Here is a 20,793-nt window from a genome sequence, read left to right on the forward strand (position 1 = left end):
ACTCCTTAGAGAAAATGTCTGTTTGTTTTCACTTGTTTGCTAGTTTATATATTAGCTACTCCTGTTCAACAAAGGCTAGCAGGCTACTTTTAGGAACACAGTGTTAGCAATTCTATGTAACTGATAACTTACCTACTGATTCAACCTCCCAAGGGAAGCTGACTTCTGCCTGCAGCTTCCTGGAGCATTTTATTGCCCCGTCCAAGTTCACCACATGCACCGTGTCTGTGGGAAAAACAAGTGGAATAAAGCGTTTTCCAAAAATTTTCAGAAGAATTTTCTTATATGGAAGATTTGTCTACTACAAACTACAAAACTGTTGAAACATCTGAACATCCTAAACTAAACACAACAAGTTCACTTACTCTCAATAAGAACAAGGAGTGTGTCACAATCCAACTGATTCACTTGAACTCTCTCCAGGCTTCGGGTCTCTAACAAACACACACATACACACAAAAACAAACACACACATACACACAAACTGCGGTTATGTGGTTAATCAGGACATAATACTGATACACTGGAGATGAACCAGGGACCGGTGAATGAACAAACATTTATAGCTGCTATAACAGAAGTGAGAACTTGATCTAACCTATCTTGTGGATGTTACACTTAACATTAAATGTAGCTATAAACTTAAAGTATTTTTTATTAGCAATACTGTAATTGTTGTCAAGTGGTATAAAAGAATAAAGCACTTCAGAATATGATGTTAATAGAAAATTATAAAATTGTAGCACCATTCTTGAGTTATGCTAATATTACTAACTAATATGTGTATAGTGTTCGGTCCTTCCAAGATTTTGCAGAGATTTTAATCCAGACGTGTTGCGTGACGTCATGACAGCTTGCATCCAGCAAAAGCTTATCCATTCATGTCCATCAAACATTGAGTACGGCTATCATAGAAAGTAATTACAAATGTGTCTTCACTGGAAGAATCCTGTGCTAGCTATTTTGACAATTCAAATAGTTTTCCATTTAAAAAAAGCACAAAAAATGGAAATTTTGAAATGCTATATCGCAGAATCTATGCATAATAGGATAAAAATAATCTCCATCCCAAGTTAATATTGAGTTTCCTTACATGTATAGTGAATTTGATGAGAATCGGATTTGGGGAAAATTTTCTTAGCATTTTGAGTACTTTTTTGACCAAAAATTGACGTTTTCTGATCTTCTTTAAACTTGCAGTATGTGAAAAGGGGGGTTAAAACTAATATTTTGGTATGATTTGGTGCATCTATCATGCTCCAGAGCTGAGATTTTAGCTGTAATGCTTTTCACACCCTAATACAGTATCGGCAATAATTTTGAAATGCTATATTGCAGAATCTATGCATAATAGGATAAAAATAATCTCCATCCCAAGTGTTTCCTTACACGTATAGCGAATTTGATGAGAATCGGATTTGGGGATAATTTTCGGCCTAAAATTCGTTGACCCGCCGGCTTAGCATTTTGAGTATTTTTTTTAAATAAAAATTTACGTTTTCTGATCTTCTTTAAACTTACAAACTTCTTTGGCCACAACAATCATAAAACAACAATAATAATAATAATAACAGCCACTTAATTGTAAAACGACTTTTGTTACTTTAGTCAAGCTACTACTAAACAAGGTCGAAGAATTATTAAAGTTGCTTACCGACACTAGTGCTGGTGAACCAAGAAGTGTTAGAGTTGAGGTTAATGATCTCCAGGTGAACAGGATGCACAGAGTTCGCACTCTTGTTGACCCCAATACACACCATCGGGTATTCCTGATCCGGAGCCAGTAACATCTCAAACACACGCAATGGGGACGGCAACGGGAAGTCAAAATCCTGTAGCAAAAAAAAAAGTCTTACTAAAATCAATCGCTTTTTCTAATATGTTACCGTTCGATAGCAACAACTTACACAGGGACTTGCAAGGCAGATGCACATATAATCTAACAAAAGATGTATATCCATTCATATGGTATGATATCTAAGATATTTCATGTTTTCTGTAAGGAGATGTTTAGTTAGAATTTCTGGAAGGAGTCCCCAGTATCAGTGTTTTGTAACAGCAAAAGGTAAAGCCATATGGTTTCTTTAAAATTGTTTATAGCGTTTTCAATGTAAGTCATAGCGGGAAATAGAAATTTCTGTCATGTTCATATTATTAAATGCAGTTTTAAACTGATTATAAAGTCTCATGTATTGTTCTTTAGTACATTTTGGAAATGTGATAGAGATGAGGAGATAAAAGTGGTTCTATCTAAAAATGTTTAAAGCGTTAAAAAATAAATACACGTTTTTTTCATTGTTAACTATCCTCATTTTTAAGTTGGTAGATGACAACCTATTAATTTGTGGTGTTTCATTTTATTCTGAAATTGAAGAGAATTTCTAGTGAATATGAGAGTAATTTTGTAAATATCATGAAGTGAAAACTTTGACTTGAAATAGTTTTAGGAAATCTGTTAGCTAGCTTTTGGCGTAATTAGCTTGTAAATGGCCAAAAATGCAAGAACAAATCTCGATACAATCTCAATACTTGCAAAGCATACAATAGAAGCACTGCTACATTTTGTTCATCGATCCGAAATTCACTAATTTGTAAGAACTGGTGTGTTGCTAAAATAAAAGGTATATACGTTAAAGACGTGTTAATGATGCAGGAGTTGAATGAGGGTGTGTTGGAGAAAGTAAGACAATAAAATGTACAGACTATATTGTTTTACCGACCTTTATGAGCATAAACTTCTGCATGGGCTCGTACCACTGCAGCAGAACCACTCTGGACTCCAAAGCGCCGCACAAGAACACACACCCGCGCTGATTGTTCTGGACTAAAGACAGAAAGATGGTAATAAATCATTTCTTTTTAGAAAAAATAGAAAGTTTGTATAATTTCCAATCAACAATATAGCAGACTTTAATCGTAGCATATACAGTATATATAGTGCAGACAATGACAAGAGAAAATATCTCAAATGTAGCAATCGTATCGCATATTAAGTGTAAAAATATAGAAAAAGAAATGCTTTTAAAAGGCAACATTATCTGCCAGTAGAATAAAATCATTTCAAGATTCAAATAAATGAAATGTCTAGAATTGTTGTGTAAATAAAGAAAAGTATGTTTCTGGGATTTTATGGCATTTAGAGTAATGTGAAATGTAGTTTTCGGGATTTCTAACAGTGTCAATTTGAGTTTGCAGGGTTTAAAGTAATGTGGATTTGAATTTGTGGGATTTAGCATTATATCAGATTGTGCTATTCACAGTAATGTGAATTTAATATTATGGGATTTAGGCAAGGCAAGGCAAGTTTATTTGTATAGCACATTTCATACACAGAGGTCATTCAAAATGCTTTACATAGAAATTAGAAAACAGTTTATAAGAGAGGAAAAAAATATATGTAAAAATAAGAGACATACGATAAAATCATAATAAAAACAAAGAACAATTAAAGAAAATAAATGTGATTTCAATAAAAAAATCACATTTATTAGTTGATTAATAATATTAATATTAATTTAAAAAAATAACATTTAATTAATAATAATAATATTTATTAATAATATAATATTATTTAGTTTATTGATTTGAGTTTATTGTATTTACAGTAATGTCAAATTTAATTCTGGGATTTCTAGTGGTGTGGATTTGAGTTTTTGGGATTTAGAATTATATGAAATTTCGATTGTGATTGTAATGTGGATTTGAGTTTACATTACAATAGGTCAGTTTGGGTTATTAAAGTAATGCAGGTTCAGTTAGTGGGAAATTTCAGTTTTCGACAGTTTGATTCTGATTAGAAAAGTGGAATTGAGTTAAAGATTTAGGTGCAGTTGACGGGAATTTGAGCCATGTATTTACACAGAAGGTGGAAGTACTTCCTGCTTCCCTTACCTACTGAGCATGCTCGGCATCCCTTGGTGTCTGGGATCTTTGTGGTGATGGTGAACTTCCTGTGAAAAACAAGATGATTAAACAATGAAGCGGAGTTAGTTTGGTGTACCTTTGTGCATATAGATGCATTTGTGTGGTTATGTGTAGGTGTGTATTACTGTTTGTGAATGTATGTCTTTGCTAATTTGCAGTTGCAAGAAGTAATCATAGCATCATGTAGGTCACATCGTCGTTGTTTCGGTAACAGCATAGCCGATTTGGTTGTGGCTTCCACTTTTGTGAGTAATGCAGAATTTAGGACAGAATTCTGAATCCGGGTTATAATGAATTATGAAAAAAAACTGATTTAACATAAGTGTGTGTGTGTATTATACTAAAAAATAGTAATAACGTTAGTTCTATGCTTACCTTCGATATACATCAAGGTCAAAATCAGTAAACACACTTTCGGGAAAACGTGACATATGTATGAGCTTGTGTGTGTGTGCTGTCACCTGGGTATCAATCTGTGTGTGTGTGTGTTAAACTAAAAAATAGTAATGACGTTACTTCTATGCTTTCCTTCTATATAAATCGAGGTCAAATTCAGCACATACAGTAAACACACTTTCGAGAAAACGTGACATATGTATGAGCGTGTGTGTGCATGTGTGTGTGTGTGTGTTGTCACCTGGGTATCAATCTGTGTGTTGGCAGTGCCACGCGATGTTCTTTTCTGGCCTGCTCATACAATTCCTTCAGAGAGTGGGAATGTAACTGGGAGGACTTTCCTAACATACGCACACAAACACAGTCAGCTGTCATAGTTCACAGGAACTAAAAAAAGGTGACTTAATCGTGGTAAAGTCTTACCTGATATGGACATTAAGACGTTGCTGATGGTGTACACCCATGTGCACTTCCCTGGAAAAAGCTTTAATATTGACAAGTGATGAAGAGAGAGATCAGAAGTCATTCATAAGGACAAACTAATTAACAGACTATAGATTATGACCACATATTTGTTAGCATTATATTAGTCCAGAATTAATTCACTTCTGATCTAAAATGGTCATGGTATCTGTATCATGAATCAAAAGAAAACAGAATCAAGAAAGTAAACAACATGGCTATTCAGCATAGCTAGCATGACACTTTGTTATTAGCGTTGCACATTAGCTCTGGAGACAGAGGTGGGAGTAAGTCACACAAGTCACAAGTAAATCTCAAGTTATGAATGTCAAGTCAAAGTCAAGACGAGTCTTTTTTTTTAATATTTGTCAAATATTAAGTCGCTCAAATTTGCGACTTAAGTCTGACTCGAGTCAAGTCATATGACTCGAGTCAACCATCTCTGTCTAGAGCTGCATGTTATATATACTGATCACATCTTGGTTGAGGGTCTACACCAGGCATTAGTTGGAAATATTCAGGTTTAAAATTTTAACTATTTTTAAAAAATCCTGTGTTTTTTTTTTGTTGTTGTTGTTGTTTTTTTTGAATTGGCTCACCAGCTCGAGTGTGGCCTCGGTGCTGTTCAGATTTAATGTGAAGATCCCTTCATCAGCACCCAGGATCAGGTGGTGGTCTGGAGAGAGAGAGAGAGAGAGAGAGAGAAAACGTTAAATGCTAGTTCATGTCTAGTTGGCATTCTGCCATTTGAAAACATCAAATCCATCTAACTAGGAATGTTATGGCCGGTAACCACGGAGCAGTGTGGATTACCCATAAAGCACTGAAAGTACAGCAGTTACGTGTGTATCATGAAGGGCAGCAATAATTTAATCCATTCAAATACATGTATAATATTGTGCCATTTGTGTTGACTTATTTTCCAATACAATCTTTTATTTTTTAAAGAAGGACACGTCATACTTCTTATCCATTTCTAGTTACATTTGATGTTCCTGTTATCACTTCCATTATAGCAGTTCCAAAAAAAACAAAATCCAGCAGAATCCTTCTTGTCACTATGTGTGCACTTGAAATACCTTTAACTCTTTTTACAAGCTGTTAAAAACATTGATTTTTCTTATTGCCCATGTTAATGACTTGAATATAATGATGATGTCACACTCCATAGTAGTGTTTTATGTCTCAGATGGAACTTTAAGAATTTGCAGTTTGTCAAAAGAATTTCTAGGTTGATATGTCATCATTTTTTTTTTATTGTGGAAGTGTTTTAGTTGTGTTTCTTTGAGCTCCATGCCAGTAATATTATAGAAAGATGTGAATTATCTGCCCAGCAGGTGGCTCACACACTTCCTCAGTGTCCTCAGCGATCTTATAACAACAGTAAGGTGCTATTGAAGAAATCCCAAATTGTTGATAATTCCATAGAAATCGTTCATAAACATAACTTTAGAGAAAACTTCACTATATCAAAAGCTAGAGGATTTTTCTTAACACTACTTGAGTATTGCATTGGTAAATGTACATGTACATATTATATAGTTTATCTTTTTTACTCCTTATTACATCTGCACTATTTTTTGTATCTATATGTATCTTTATATCATTACTGTACATTCTGCCCAACATCTCACATTCATCTATGTGTATATAACATGTGTGTGTGTGTGTACAGTATATATATATATATATGGTCACTCACTGCATATATAGTATATAGTATATATAGTGTATAGCATATATAAATATATACAGTCTACTATATATGTATATATATACATATATATACATATACATATATATATGTATATATATATATATATATATATATATATATATGTATGTATATATATGTGTATATATATATACATATATAGTAGACTGTTATTCAGCTTGCTAACTCTTTAAGTGCCATAATCTTGTAACCTTTCACTCTGCACATTCCTCTTCAATGCCATAGCCTTAGAACCATTTCTGTAATTGTGTAATTCTTAATGATGTCCACACTGTTATAGCCTTTATATTTATTCACTGTACACCTTTATATTTACTCACTGTACTCCTGTATGTCCACACATCTCTGCACTGTTATAGCCTTTATATTTATTCACTGTATATGCCTTCAAATATACCACTTGCTGTAAATATGCTAGATATTTATCTGCACTTTTGCACGACTTCTGCATTTTGCACTTCTGGTAGATGCCAAACTGCGTACCTGTTCGTTGCTGTGTACCTGTACAATGCAATGACAATAAAGTTGTATCTATCTATCTATCTATCTATCTATCTATCTATCTATCTATCTATCTATCTATCTATCTATCTATCTATCTATCTATCTATCTATCTATCTATCTATCTAAATGCTTCTGAGGTGAGTTCTAGTACCGCAGAAAATATCGTAAGCTTTGAAAACTCTCTTTTACCTTTGGTGGTGGGGTGATCCCACGTCGTAGAGCAGTTGACTTTTAAAGGGCAGCCATTAAAAACCTTTCTGAAGAACATCTATATCAAAGAAAAGCAAATTTTGTACACCGTGTGTCTATATATTTTGATATATTTGTGTTTTGTGAGTTATGATTCATACCGGTAACTTCCTCTGTACTTGATCAGGCGGCTCCTGTAAAAACACACAACCTTTCTGATTCTCAGGATTCGTTCATGCAGTAATACAGTAATAACTATACACAGGTTCCAAGTCAAGAAGTCAAGAAGCTTTTTATTGTCATTTCAACCATACTGTATATACTATAGGTGTTGCAGTACACAGTGAAATGAGACAACGTTTCTCCAGGATCAGGGTGCTACATAACACAAAGACAGTGCTAAGGACTTAGATACATAAAGTGCAACTGTGCAACCTGGTGCAAACAGTGCAGGACAAGACAGACAAGACAGTGCAGGACAAAAGACAGTGAAAACAAACAATACAAGACAATACACAACAGACAATAAACAGCAGTGACCAGTGTAAATACTGTATGTTCAAACAATATTGCATGTGCAGAAATACTGTAATGAACACAGTATTATAGCAGGAGTTATATGAGATATTGTAAAGGATCGTGCAAAACAGCAATCAACTGAAATGTGAGACAGCATGTGCAAAGAGCAAAACAGTGTGCAAAACAGCATGTAAACAGTTTGATGGATATATATTGGAAGAGTGTGTATTTGGTGTAGGTCTGTGCAGGTCAGTGTAGGTCTGTGTTCCAATACTAACAGCCCTCTAATATTTTATACAATTGTGATTATAATTATAAATGAAATTATTATATAGTAATTATTTATAAATGATTATTTATTTATTGTTCATTATAAAATGTACAAAAATAAACTTAAACTGTATTAGTTTTTATAGTGTATCGATTTTAACTTCAAACAAATTTTCGTTTGATCTTTTTCTAGCTTATTTCATTTTAGACGTTAGGGGCGGAGCTTAATTCATTTTAATGTTATTAAAACTCATCTTCTTTCAAGTTTTTAATATTCACCTGCTCATCGACCAACCAAAACGACAAAGCAAGTTTCCTAACACCATAACCCTGTTTTTTTTCCTATCGAATAATGTTTTATTTTCAGTTTAGGGGGCAATAAGTTTATTGTTATTTTCTATCCAGCATAACATGCACATGTAATATGCGAGATTTGAATGTTGATAAAACTCTCTTTTGTATTTTACGTAAATCAAAATCGAATCTTTAGTTAATGTGAAAATTATTCATTAGAGTTCGGAGATTTGTTTTAGTGCTTTCTCGTGAATCAGTGAATAAACACATTGTGTGAATTGAAATCTAATTTGTTGGTGTTTTTTGTCCATCTTCTCTTTTTTTTGTACGTAATGGACTGATACTAATCCTGGGTTTTCAGATCAGTGCCGTCCTAATTATTTACAAATTTTTAGGTAGATTAAACAAGTCTTGTTCACCTTCTCTGTATAAAGATAACAAAATCATGTAACAAAACAGCTAATCACAAGTGCTAAAGTGACACAAACTTCTGTGTTGTTAAAAAAATTAATTCGTAACTCGTTCAACTCGTGTGATTATTTAATTGCTTTTGAATTTGTTGTTTTTTCCCCTCGAAGAAGCAATGTTTAAAATGTTCTGGCGTAACATCCAGAGAAAATAATCACCTCCGAACAGGGTTTATCTGTTACACAATTAAAAAAAAAAATTAAAGTAGGCATGGCTACAGAACTTCCTGTTCTTTAATGACGTACCTTAACAGGCTGTCGGCGCCTCCTGTCTGATTTGGGGGGTAATACAGGAGGCTGATCCGCTGCCATGTCTGTCTTGAAGCCAGAAAACGTGGAAGGGTCTGAAACACACAAACACACACACAGCCAAGTTCTTATTAAGGAATTTATGCCCTTATTCCTTATTACCGTGCATGTGTGTATAGATGCTCGAGTGTGTGTGTGTGCGTGTGTGTGTCTGTGTTGCTCACCCGAGTTGACATTACGGACTGAGCGTGGCCGTGGCACAGGATGACTGCGCGTGTGTGTCCCGCTGCTGGTTCTCAGCAGTGGAGATGGAACGTAGAGACTCGGAAATTTGGTTCGGTCATCATCTGCAGTCACGCTCTCTTCTGAACTGCTGCAGAGCTTAGGCTGATCACACACACACACACACACAGGTTTGGTTAGTGCATATACAGTTGAATCCACTATGCACCATTTTAAATCAATGAAAGTTACCTTTGGAGGAAGTGGAGGAGGAACTTCATCAGCTGGCAGTGAGTTACTGCACATGGAAAGAAAACAGTGAGTTCATTTGTGTGTGTGTGTGTGGTTGGGTGTGTGGGGATGTGTGTGTAGGGGACATACCTGCTGAACTGATTAAAAAGGCTGTAGAAGGAAGTAGGAAAAGAACAAATTTTCATTAACCATTAATCCATGAACACAAAGGTAAATATTCGCATTCTGGAAAAAAAAATCCTTCCCCTGTATTTTGGATGTTAATGATGACTAGCACATGTATTTTTTTTTTTTTTTTTGCTAACTGCGTTCACTTTTTACACTCATAGGTGAAATCAAACAGTGTTCAAAAAATTGAGACAAATATATCAGTATTGGTCACTTAGACACACGTAAATCGCTGATTTGCTTTGTGTTAGAAACAAAGTCGTGTGTATGTGATAGTTTTGTGCTTTGCTAACAAAAATATTTAGCAAATAAAGGCCAATGTTTTGAGAATCCTGTGATGTTTTATGGAAATAAATTGAAATTTGGAAAATTTTTATTGTATTTTAGTCTCAATTTAAAAATTTTGCCTGAACAATAACAAAATAATTGAAAAATCACTACAGCAATTACATGTCTAACTTGTCTGAAGACTAAAAGCCATAAATGAACTGAAAAATCAAACATTCGTACATTTCCACATCATCATAGTCGTCATCTGTGTCTGTGCTGTCCACTCTGTGAAAAACAACACATAATCACAAACATATATCACTGTGATTTATAGAGTTTAGTGTCAGTGTTTCACTGACTGAAACGTTTACCTGCGTGGAACTTCTGGAGAACCCAACCACTGACATCCAACTGACGTCTGTAACAACACCAAGAAACAAGTCAACCACAGATTAGAGCTTCATTTAAATACACACATAAATACACACTCATCATCATTACATATAACTTTGAACATAAACACACACACACACACTTACTGCTGAATCTGATGACTGTTGTTTTCGGTTCACTGGTCTCTGTGTGTAAATCTGATTCACTGAAACAAGAAACATGTATTAGAACAACTGACAGAGAGAGACAGAAAGGTACAGAGACGGACAGAGAGAAAGAGAGACAGATACAGACACAGAGAGAGAGACAGTTACAGAGAAAGACAGAGAGATACAGAGAGGGGGGGGGTACAGAGACAGACAGAGAGAGACAGAAAGATACAGAGACAGAGAGAGAGAAAGAGAGACAGATACAGAGACAGACAGAGAGAAAGAGACAGACAGAGAGAAAGATACAGAGACAGACAGAGAGAGACAGAGAGATACAGAGAGAGAGAGAGAGAGAGAGAGAGAGACAGATGCAGAGGCAGACAGAGAGACAGAAAGATACAAACACAGACAGAGAGAGAGAGAGACAGATACAGAGACAGACAGAAACAAAGACAGATAGAGACAGAGACAAAAAGAGAAACCCTGTAAAAGAGAAACAGATACCCAGAAAGATAAAAAGATAAAATGACAAATACAGATAGACAGACAAAATGAGAGACAGACACCAGACAGACAGAAGAGAGACAGTGTCTTACAGCTGATGTCTGAGTTTGTCCTCTCGGCCTGGTTGTGTCGGTTGATGGAGTGAATCCGTCTCAGAGAATTAGGCACTGCCATCTGTATGGAGACCATCAAATCACACACACACACACACACACACGCACACACACACACACACACACACACACACACACACACACACACACATTTAAATGCTGTAATTTAGTCTACATTAGTGTTTTAGAGAACATAGAATATTCTTACACATATACTTCGATCAACTTGTAAATTAAAATGTGTGTATGTGTGTGTCTGTGTGTGTGCGAGTGTGTGTGTGTGCGTGCGTGTGTGTGTGTATACCTCTACATCTTCATCATCCGCTTGTAAACACTCTTTGAGTTTCTCAGGATGCCGGAGTTTATCGAGCAGTTCAAGGGTTAAGTCTCGCTTCAAACATGGCTGAGTCACAAAAAGGTGCTGAGAAGATGATGACGAAAAAGATTATTATTATTATTATTATTATTATTATTATTATTATTATTATTATTATTATTTCTATTTATTAGTAGTAGAAGTAGTAGTAATAAGAGTGTTAGTAGTTGAAATGATGTAGTAGTGTTAGTAGTTTCATTAGCAGTGGCAGTAGTAGTAGTTTTAGTAGTAGTAGTAATAGTAATGGCAACAGTTCTGATACTAGTAGTAGTACAAATATTATTAGAGGTAGCGTTTTTATTAGTAGCCTTAGTAGTAATATTAATATTATTAGTAGTATTAATTAATGTTATAAGCAGTAGTATTAATAGTTTAAGTAATAGTATTGTTATCAGTAAGGTTAGTAGCAGCAGCAGCATTAGTACTAGTAATATACTAGTAATAGAATTGGTAGTAAAAATAGAAGCAGTATTACTTACCGTGAGCATCTTCTTGCCACTTGGTCTCTTCTTTGGGTTTCTGACTAGCATTGCCTTTACAAAGTTATAAAACGTAGGTGACCTGACACACACACACACACACACACATACACACATATTACACAGTGTTTGATCATCATCAGCAGGAATATAGGATAATATAAGATAATTTAAAAAATAATGTATATAGGAATATAGGATAATACAATACAAGTACACACACACACACACACACACACACACACCACTTAGTCTTGTCTTTGAGTTTGGGCGGCTGGTATCCGCTCTTAGACATGAGAAAGAGAACTCTGAAAGACAACACAATAAAATGTAATTATACTGTAGTAAAGCTCTAAAAATAATAATGCCGAATGTGTGTGTGTGTGTGTGTGTGTGTGTGTGTGTGTCTGCAGTCACCTGAGAGGATGAACGTCGAATAGCGGCGGCTGAAGCTCTGCAAGTTCAATGGCTGTGATTCCAACTGACCAAATGTCACAGAGCTCATTATAACCTCCTTTAATCTCAACTGCTGCCACCTCAGGTGCCATCCTGTGCAAGGAACATAGTGCGCACACACACACACACACACACACACACACACACACTATATATATAGATAGATAGATAGATAGATAGATAGATAGATAGATAGATAGATAGATAGATATACACAATGTATATAAACTCATACACTCATACAGTGTGTAGACTGTAAGGTTTATCAGTCATTGTATTTACAGCTATAACCCAGTCCATTTGTATTTATGGAAGTCCTGCTATTCCAGGAGTTACGGTACTTTTCTGCTGTATGAGGAATGCTAACACTACTGTAAGGATGGCAGGAGCATTAAGTACAAATTTTGGCACCAAGGCTTTTTTCAGTAACATTGGTTTCAGCAGTTTACTTGTTTCTCACCTGCTCAAGATGGACAAACAGGAAGTTATTGGACTAGCAGGGAGGAGTTTGGTTTAGTGAACTTTTATATGAACAACACAACAAACAAAAACAACAGAGCCTTAGATAAGAGGCTTGTGTAAAACTTAGAGGATGTTTCCCTCAGGCATGAGGGTGTCCATGCTGCTAGCACTGTATAATAAAAAGTCAACATAGTGTCTTCACTTGCTCTTACCAATATGGAGTCCCTATGAAAGACATTCGACGTGCGAACGTTGCTGTGATCTGTGCTGAAATACCGAAATCCGCTAAAAAATATTGAGAAAGTTAAATTAAATCTACAGACCTGACAAGTGCAAAACAAAATCCGTCTTATATTTTAATACTACACAGTAAACGCATCATCACTTACCTAATTTGACTTCGCCATTGTCGTTCAGGAGAATGTTGGCACCCTGAAAGCAAACGATACGATTAGCAGCAAAAATTGAAAATAATTCGCAGTGTTCTGAAAAAGTGTTTCTGCATGTACCTTGATGTCTCTGTGTATCTTCTTCTCGCTGTGCAGGTAATCTAACCCCTGTTTTAAAAAAAAAAAAAAAAAGAACAGAACTAAAACCAAAAAATACATTACTAAAAACAGAAAGGGGCGTGGCCTAATCGAACATCGCATTGCCCAAAAAAAGAACTGCACTTTTTCAGTTTGTATTTTTCAGACTAGCATGAAAAAAATGACCTAACATGACCTGACAGCGAATATATTTTTGAGCTCACCTGTAGCATCTCGCGACACACGTATGCTATCTGTTGCTCTGAAAGAGGGCCAGTTACTGTGAAAGAGAGAAAACGAGATCATCACAAGAAGTGAGTGATGGTAGAATGAAAGAATGAGATGATTGACGTACTGGACCACCGGGCTAATGCCCCCCTTTAGAATAGTGCCCAAAACTGATAAAATAATTGTTTTATCTGTGGAAATGTGAGGTGCTTGAGATAACATTATACCCACAGGCCCATAATGTTGCTTCTATATTAATTATCTAACTGTCCAACTTTTTGCTATAAAAAATCGAGACATGTAAGAGTATATTAACTATTAGCAAATAGAGACAAATTAAAAGAGAACTTAGTATAAAACGTCTTATTAAGTTTCTGAGCTACTAAAAAATCAACTGAATCGTTTAAGTGCTCTTTAACAACAACTTTCGAAGTCTCTTTTCAAATATTTTTTTTAACAAATATGAGCTCAAATAGCGCTTTGACAATGTTGGAGAGCACAGTCAATCCGAGATTTCTCATTGGTTTTCAGTGGAGTTGAGGGTAAAGGCCATATTATATAATTTATATTGTTAGCATCAATCCGTTATTCAGTGAGGCCTTGTGCCCTGTAGATCGGGCCAGGGTCAACCTGGAAGAGATAGAAAGCTCAGCAGATCTCAGAAGATCTGGGGCTCAAATCCAACACCACCGAAAAAAGTGTCACCTTTTATCAGGAGATTGCAAGGTCAGATCCTGTGAATTGTCACCGCCATCCATGACTGGAGTCCCAGACAGTAAGACATGTATCATACTCCATAACTGGGAGGATGGAGTTACCATCTCTTCCCTGTCAGTCGGAGCAACGCTAGCCTGTTGTGGCACCTATGAGCGTATAAATGCGGAAGAGGGCAGGTAATGCTTTCCTCTGATTGGGCCAGAGTACTAGTCACAATCAGTTAGTAGCTATCATATTATTTTGGAGAACTGGAGAAATGGACCTAAATTATGAAGGCAAAAAATAAATTCCCCCACAGCACAAAAGATAATAGTTTTCACCTTTAATTTGTCAGCCATACATAGTCTCTATAGAAGACTTACATTCCAATATTGTTTTTGTTGACTTGCCCTCACAATCTCAATGTGTAAATGATTGGCCTGGCACTAGGACCATACCATTTCCCTAGCATTTTACTCAGTTATTTTGCTTTGAATTGTTTCCTGAGTCATAAAGACAGCATCTGTCTTGTGTAGGAGGAGGAGTTTAGTAGGCTGTATAAACCACACCAGCACATGACAAACCAAATGTCAGGACTTATCAACAGTTTTTTTAGAATCTAAAAGATAAGGTCTGTAAATTCTAGGTAGGTTATCTAAACAATATTTAACAAATTTGAGTTGGGTTAACAAACCCCAATAAACCCCAATAAAGGGCAATAAACCCAGACAAACCTTAACATGGAGGCTGTGGTTAAACTAAATGACTTACAGAAAAGGGAAGTTGATTGTTATTTTAAAAATCTTAGAACACAGGCCAAAATAGATTTCACCTACCGTGGTAGATATCCTGTAAGGAGCCACCTCCACAGTACTCCATACAGATCCAAAGTTTATTTGACCTACAACAGACAATAGATAAGTGTTTATCTATACACAGTAGGGGTTTATAATAAATGTCTTGCAACACCAAACACAGTTTCCATGACATCTATTTGTGTAGTAGCACAGCAAAAGGTTTGGTTTGGCATCTTGCAGCATATATGTGGTATTTGAGAAGCTACACATTTTGTTCATTGTAACTTTGGCTGACATCGGCATGCAACAGTCTTTACCAATCCCGCCCACTCCCTCAACCACTCTTTAAAAGTTCAGCCACTGCAACAAACATGCTTGACTTCTCCAGTGCCCTCAAACTCTCTTGACCAATCCCACCCACTCTGTTAAACACTATTGACCAATCCCGCCCACTCTAATAAACACTCTTGACCAATCCCACCCACTCTAATAAACACTCTTGACCAATCCCACCCACTCTAATAAACACTCTTGACCAATCCCACCCACACTGATTAACACTCTTGACCAATCCCACCCACTCTAACACTCTTGACCAATCACACCCACTCTGTTAAACACTCTTGACCAATCCCACCCACACTGATTAACACTCTTGACCAATCCCACCCACTCTAACACTCTTGACCAATCACACCCACTCTAACACTCTTGACCAATCACACCCACTCTAACACTCTTGACCAATCCCACCCACTCTGTTAAACACTCTTGACCAATCACACCCACTCCCTCACACTCCCTTGGACCTTCCACAAACTCCCTCAAACCAGAGATTGGTCCTTAGGTTGGATTATCCTGACCAAAATAATGTGTTTTCTAAAGATTGATATGTGCAATCTACAGTATACAGTATAATTTTTGTTGGGTTTCACAAGATTCCTCATTTGAAGCACAACCATTACTAAAAAAACCCACAATGATTCTAGAAACAGTTTCTGGTAATACAAAGTTTCTGTCCTTCTGTCTCTGACCTGATGTAGCTGCCATAGTAGGCCACGATGTTGTGGTGCTTACAGCTCTTCACCATCACGATTTCTTGCTGGATCACTGAGAAATCATCCTCTGAAATAAAAAAAAAAAGCGAAACAAAAACCAATCAATAAGAGAACAAGTGTATATATTGTATATCTATAACAAGGGCTGTCTATACTTGTTAGAATTCCATGTACTGGATTTTTTATCCTTCATGCTACGCACCTTATTCCAATCATTATCTCACATTTGATGTACCATATATATTTTCATTAGGGGATTTTAAACTACAACTTTTAAAAGATCCATGAATGCATCTCATATTCAAATCACTAGTGGCTGAACAAAGTTACAGTGTTCATTTGAGTCACTGTAAACGTAATTTCCATACAAAAAATTTCCTTACCAGGTTCCATCTTAATTATCTTTATGGCAGCTAGTTCTCCTGTCTGCTTATTCCGGGCCTAAGGACAGAGATAGTCATAGTCTTAATCAGCATATCAGTTTTTGTTTTTTTTTAACTCCTCTTTCACAGAAATAGCTCAGTGTTATTTGCTAGTAACTGGAAGCCTATGTAGTATTCACAACTTCTGTAGTTAAATGTTTTTTACAACACAAAGTTCACATCGTGACACGATTTCAACTTTTCCATGCAGGTTAAGTTAAGCTGATACACACATATGGCAAAAGGTGATATTTCTGGTGGTTTTATTTTGACAAGCCTTTAGACACCATGTTAAAGTGCAAATTGACACAAATGCTCTTTTTTGGTTTACATTCTAGACAATTTAGCTCTAATTCTTAAGGTGACTACATAACATGACCGTAGCAAAGGTGATATTTGATTTTCAGCACGATCACTGATTAGAGTTCAAATCATATTTAATTCGATTTAAAAGTTTTTCTGGAACAACGACTCGACTTCTGTATTCAGTATTTTATAGTCACACTTTTTTTTAACCTAGAAGATGATGTTTTCACATTCACTGTCCCCGAGCAGAGATGGGGACGGACCACACACACACACATATACACACATACACACACACACACACACCCACTTGTAGTGCAAGTTAAAAATAGATGTTTAACTTTAAGAGTGGAAAATCAAATAGTTCATTCTCAGGATGAGGACGGAGAGATCTGGGGGTTAACCATGACTTAAAAATAGCTACAGAGATGAGAATGGCCTACAAACAAACAAACACACAAACAGTGACTTTTTGACAAACAAGTCAAACGTCAAACAGTAGTCTGGCGGATACAGCAGTGACCACAGACACACACTCATACACATGCTTCAGTGTCCGTGGAAACACGTCACTGACAAAGCAACTCCGAAAAAAACAACCAAAGGTTCCGAATGGGTTTCCGATTCCGAGTGATGCAGCAACACTTAATCATGTATCACTTTAACACAATTTACTAATTGCGTTACTGTTTTCGAGAACATTTCGTTGGGTTTTGGAGATGACTCGTTCTCATTCAGCATTCTGGTTGTACAAAATGGCCACCATATGACATATAATATTGGAATATATTATAAAGTCGGCTAACATAAGGCTGAAGTTACACTTTTCTCGTAGTGAAAATATTGATCAGACGCAAAAGACATCGAACATCAGACGCAAAAGACGTATTTGTATACAGATTTTTTTGAGAAAACCGCACGAGGACGTCATGTTTTGAACATCAGGCTACACTTGTTAAAGGTCAGGACAGAGGTGTCTATTCTTCTGAAAAAAAAATAGAACAGAAAAAAAAGTAACAGCCAGAACATTACAAATTCTCTCTCACATGAGGCAGAAGGTTAGGTTTTTGTATCACGCTTTGTATTCTGTATATTCTCTAGTTCAAAACCACAGTGTTGATGAATTCTGTTTGGGCAGATGGTGTTTTTTATTACAGTAATGTAGCTGTACATCATATATTTATATCAATGCACTTATCTAATGCATTTATCAGCAAGTTCAGAGGGACTCTTATGGCAGATACTTCACTAATGGGTTTTAAAATCATGCTGCTATGCTCTTAACAAAAAAAAAACATATAATAGATTATGTAACATTGTAGAAATGAGTCTCAATTGCCAAAGCCTTGAAACAGTCAGAGCTAAAGATATAATGTGATTTTTTTCCGTAACATAAAAAGCTGAGTTATTTGTGGGAGAGAAAACAGGACGTTAGTGGAATAAGGTATATTTATAGCTGCTATAACATACGTAATACTAGCTGGTTTTTCAGACGTTGCACAAGAACGAACGTAACTACAAACGAGTGGCTTTAATAAAGCTTTATTAAAGATTGTTAGCATGAATATGCAAACTAGCACATAATCATGTTTCATTAAGTTTGCAGAAATTAGGAATGAGTAATGAGTTATAATTAGCGCATAATGAAGCATGAGTGAACTGTTTATAAGTTGATGTGCTGCACTTTTTATTACAGACTAATTAATGCATGGCACTCCGTCCAGGGTGTATCCTGCCTTGATGCCCGATGACGCCTGAGATAGGCACAGGCTCCCCGTGACCCGAGGTAGTTCGGATAAGCGGTAGAAAATGAATGAATGAATGAATAATTAATGCATGAGATTTAATGAGATGTGATTATCATGCATTTCTACATAACAATCAACTGAACATAAAAATTACTTTTAAAGTCTGTCTCTATGATGGTAAACGTATCAGCTTGGGCATCAAAAGAAGGTCTAATTTAGTTTTGACCTTTACTTCTTTAAAAATAACAGACATGTGGGCAGAGAGAGCCAGACAGAGAGAGGCAGAGTGACAGAGGGAGATACGTATATAGTCCTGGTGTGGATTAGAATCTCACTTCTGGATTTTCTCCTACATAAAGCACCTACTGACATCTAAACACACACAATCTGAAACTACTATAATAAGTTTGAATTGACAGAGTGACAGAGGGAGATACGTATATAGTCCTGGTGTGGATTAGAATCTCACTTCTGGATTTTCTTCTACATAAAGTACCTGCTGACATTTAAACACACACACAACCTGAAACTACTATAATGTTTGAATATTATTCATGGTGTATTTATATCACATGTGTAATACGCTTTGTATTGAGATTTATTTACTCAGATTAATTCGGAAAAAAAATTAACATGCACTTACTTGTAACTTTCAAGAAACTAATTTGCTTGTTTTCTACGTTGTCGATTGCAGATCCAGTGCAGCATGAGACTCACACTGCTACATGTCTGCTCCACATATGTGTAAAATCTTTTTATATATATATAATCATTTGTTTAAATCTAAAAGTAAATTAGTTGCAGAAGAAAAAATTTAACATGTCTAACAGTTTTTTTTTTTTTATTATGCACCGATTCCGACAGAAATTGCATTGTTGTGCAGTTAAATCAGTCTAGTTTTTTGTTTACTCAGAAGTGACCTTAGCAACGGAGAGATTACGGTTTGCCGTGTAGGTGGTGGGAGATGAGTACATCACATTGCAGCCCACTATAGGTGTTTCCTTCTACACACACAAACACACACACTCCTGTTGCACAATCCTGCAACACAATGAATCCTCTGCCTTTTTTTTAATGCACGTTAAGCTGTACCCTTCTTCATACTTTTATACGTTTAAGGAGAATTGAAACTGAAAACACAAGTCTTAAATTCTTAATAAATCTTGCTGGAACTGGGATACACACACTGACTTCCTGTATCACAATTATGTTTCAGTTAATGAACAAAGACATGCTTGGTGTGTGTGATGGACGCTTTGATGAAATAGTTTGAGCAATCTGCATGTCTAAATCAATAAATCTTCATTACCACAAAGATTATCTTTAATATGTAAAATAAATTCATCTGTATTTTTCAAAAAAAAAACAAAAACGAAAACAAAAAAAAAAAACAAATCGACAAAACTATTACAAAATACATCATCCCCCGAATCGCTCTGTACAATTCTAGCTACAAACTTTAGTCCATACCTCATAGCTAGGCCACGCCCACTAGAATCTTATGCTAGTATGGTAAGGAAGTAAGATTTAGTTTCACAAAGAAGTACTGAGTTCTGAGCTTATTTTATTCTTTTCTATAGAAAACAACTTTATGCAATGCAAAAAAATACCACACCAGCTTGGTTCACACACTAAACAGTTTTACAAAATAGTTTAAGCTATGCACACGAAGATAGTCTGGAGTGTTTTGTGCACACAAATTACAGCTGGATAAATACAAACTAGTGTCTACAAACATCTTCAGATGCGTTCAATGTCTTCATTGGAACTACATGACGTTCTCACTTTTGTGCCGTTCACGACTTCTCAGTTCTCATTTTTCACAGTATAGAGGAAGCCAAGAAAGTTTGGATAGCAGTTGATACTAACTGTATCGTCATACTGTCATCATTTATGTCACACACGGTCTATTATTGGGAATTTATAAACACATCTGAAAGAAATTGTTGACATTTCACTGTCACTTTTCCATTACATTGTTCTCAAATGACTGAAAAGCAACGTCATCCAGTCAAAATGGCCGTTTTTGATATACAGGGTCTTTTCTGTGGAAGGGGTTAAATTTCCACGGAGAGTCTCATTTCTTCTGTCATTGTAAACAAATTAGCTAGTTAGCAAAAATAGTTATATTTAGTCATATAGAACCATTTTTTTAGC

At 35.8% G+C, this 20,793-nt stretch overlaps 1 protein-coding gene across 1 annotated transcript in view; it reads right to left on the reverse strand.

Annotated features, from left to right (window-relative positions):
* LOC132857972 (mitogen-activated protein kinase kinase kinase kinase 5-like) overlaps positions 1-20,793 on the reverse strand; it is a 31,098-nt gene that overhangs the window by 710 nt on the left and 9,595 nt on the right. The window contains exons 2-30 of the mRNA XM_060888121.1: positions 16,544-16,601; positions 16,137-16,227; positions 15,142-15,206; positions 13,606-13,661; positions 13,364-13,411; positions 13,244-13,286; positions 13,067-13,139; positions 12,354-12,485; positions 12,182-12,244; positions 11,937-12,018; positions 11,386-11,502; positions 11,061-11,142; positions 10,462-10,520; positions 10,294-10,340; positions 10,163-10,207; positions 9,614-9,634; positions 9,485-9,530; positions 9,235-9,397; positions 9,008-9,105; positions 7,373-7,405; positions 7,212-7,290; positions 5,382-5,458; positions 4,744-4,804; positions 4,562-4,661; positions 3,892-3,950; positions 2,721-2,824; positions 1,655-1,832; positions 366-434; positions 133-225 (exon numbers count right to left, since the gene is read on the reverse strand). Of these exons, the coding sequence (XP_060744104.1) occupies positions 133-225; positions 366-434; positions 1,655-1,832; positions 2,721-2,824; positions 3,892-3,950; positions 4,562-4,661; positions 4,744-4,804; positions 5,382-5,458; positions 7,212-7,290; positions 7,373-7,405; positions 9,008-9,105; positions 9,235-9,397; positions 9,485-9,530; positions 9,614-9,634; positions 10,163-10,207; positions 10,294-10,340; positions 10,462-10,520; positions 11,061-11,142; positions 11,386-11,502; positions 11,937-12,018; positions 12,182-12,244; positions 12,354-12,485; positions 13,067-13,139; positions 13,244-13,286; positions 13,364-13,411; positions 13,606-13,661; positions 15,142-15,206; positions 16,137-16,227; positions 16,544-16,601 (2,242 nt within the window). The remainder of the gene's footprint in view (positions 1-132; positions 226-365; positions 435-1,654; positions 1,833-2,720; positions 2,825-3,891; positions 3,951-4,561; positions 4,662-4,743; positions 4,805-5,381; positions 5,459-7,211; positions 7,291-7,372; positions 7,406-9,007; positions 9,106-9,234; positions 9,398-9,484; positions 9,531-9,613; positions 9,635-10,162; positions 10,208-10,293; positions 10,341-10,461; positions 10,521-11,060; positions 11,143-11,385; positions 11,503-11,936; positions 12,019-12,181; positions 12,245-12,353; positions 12,486-13,066; positions 13,140-13,243; positions 13,287-13,363; positions 13,412-13,605; positions 13,662-15,141; positions 15,207-16,136; positions 16,228-16,543; positions 16,602-20,793) is intronic.

Source organism: Tachysurus vachellii, chromosome 15, assembly GCF_030014155.1.
Source record: "Tachysurus vachellii isolate PV-2020 chromosome 15, HZAU_Pvac_v1, whole genome shotgun sequence".
Classification (NCBI taxonomy): Eukaryota; Metazoa; Chordata; class Actinopteri; order Siluriformes; family Bagridae; genus Tachysurus; species Tachysurus vachellii.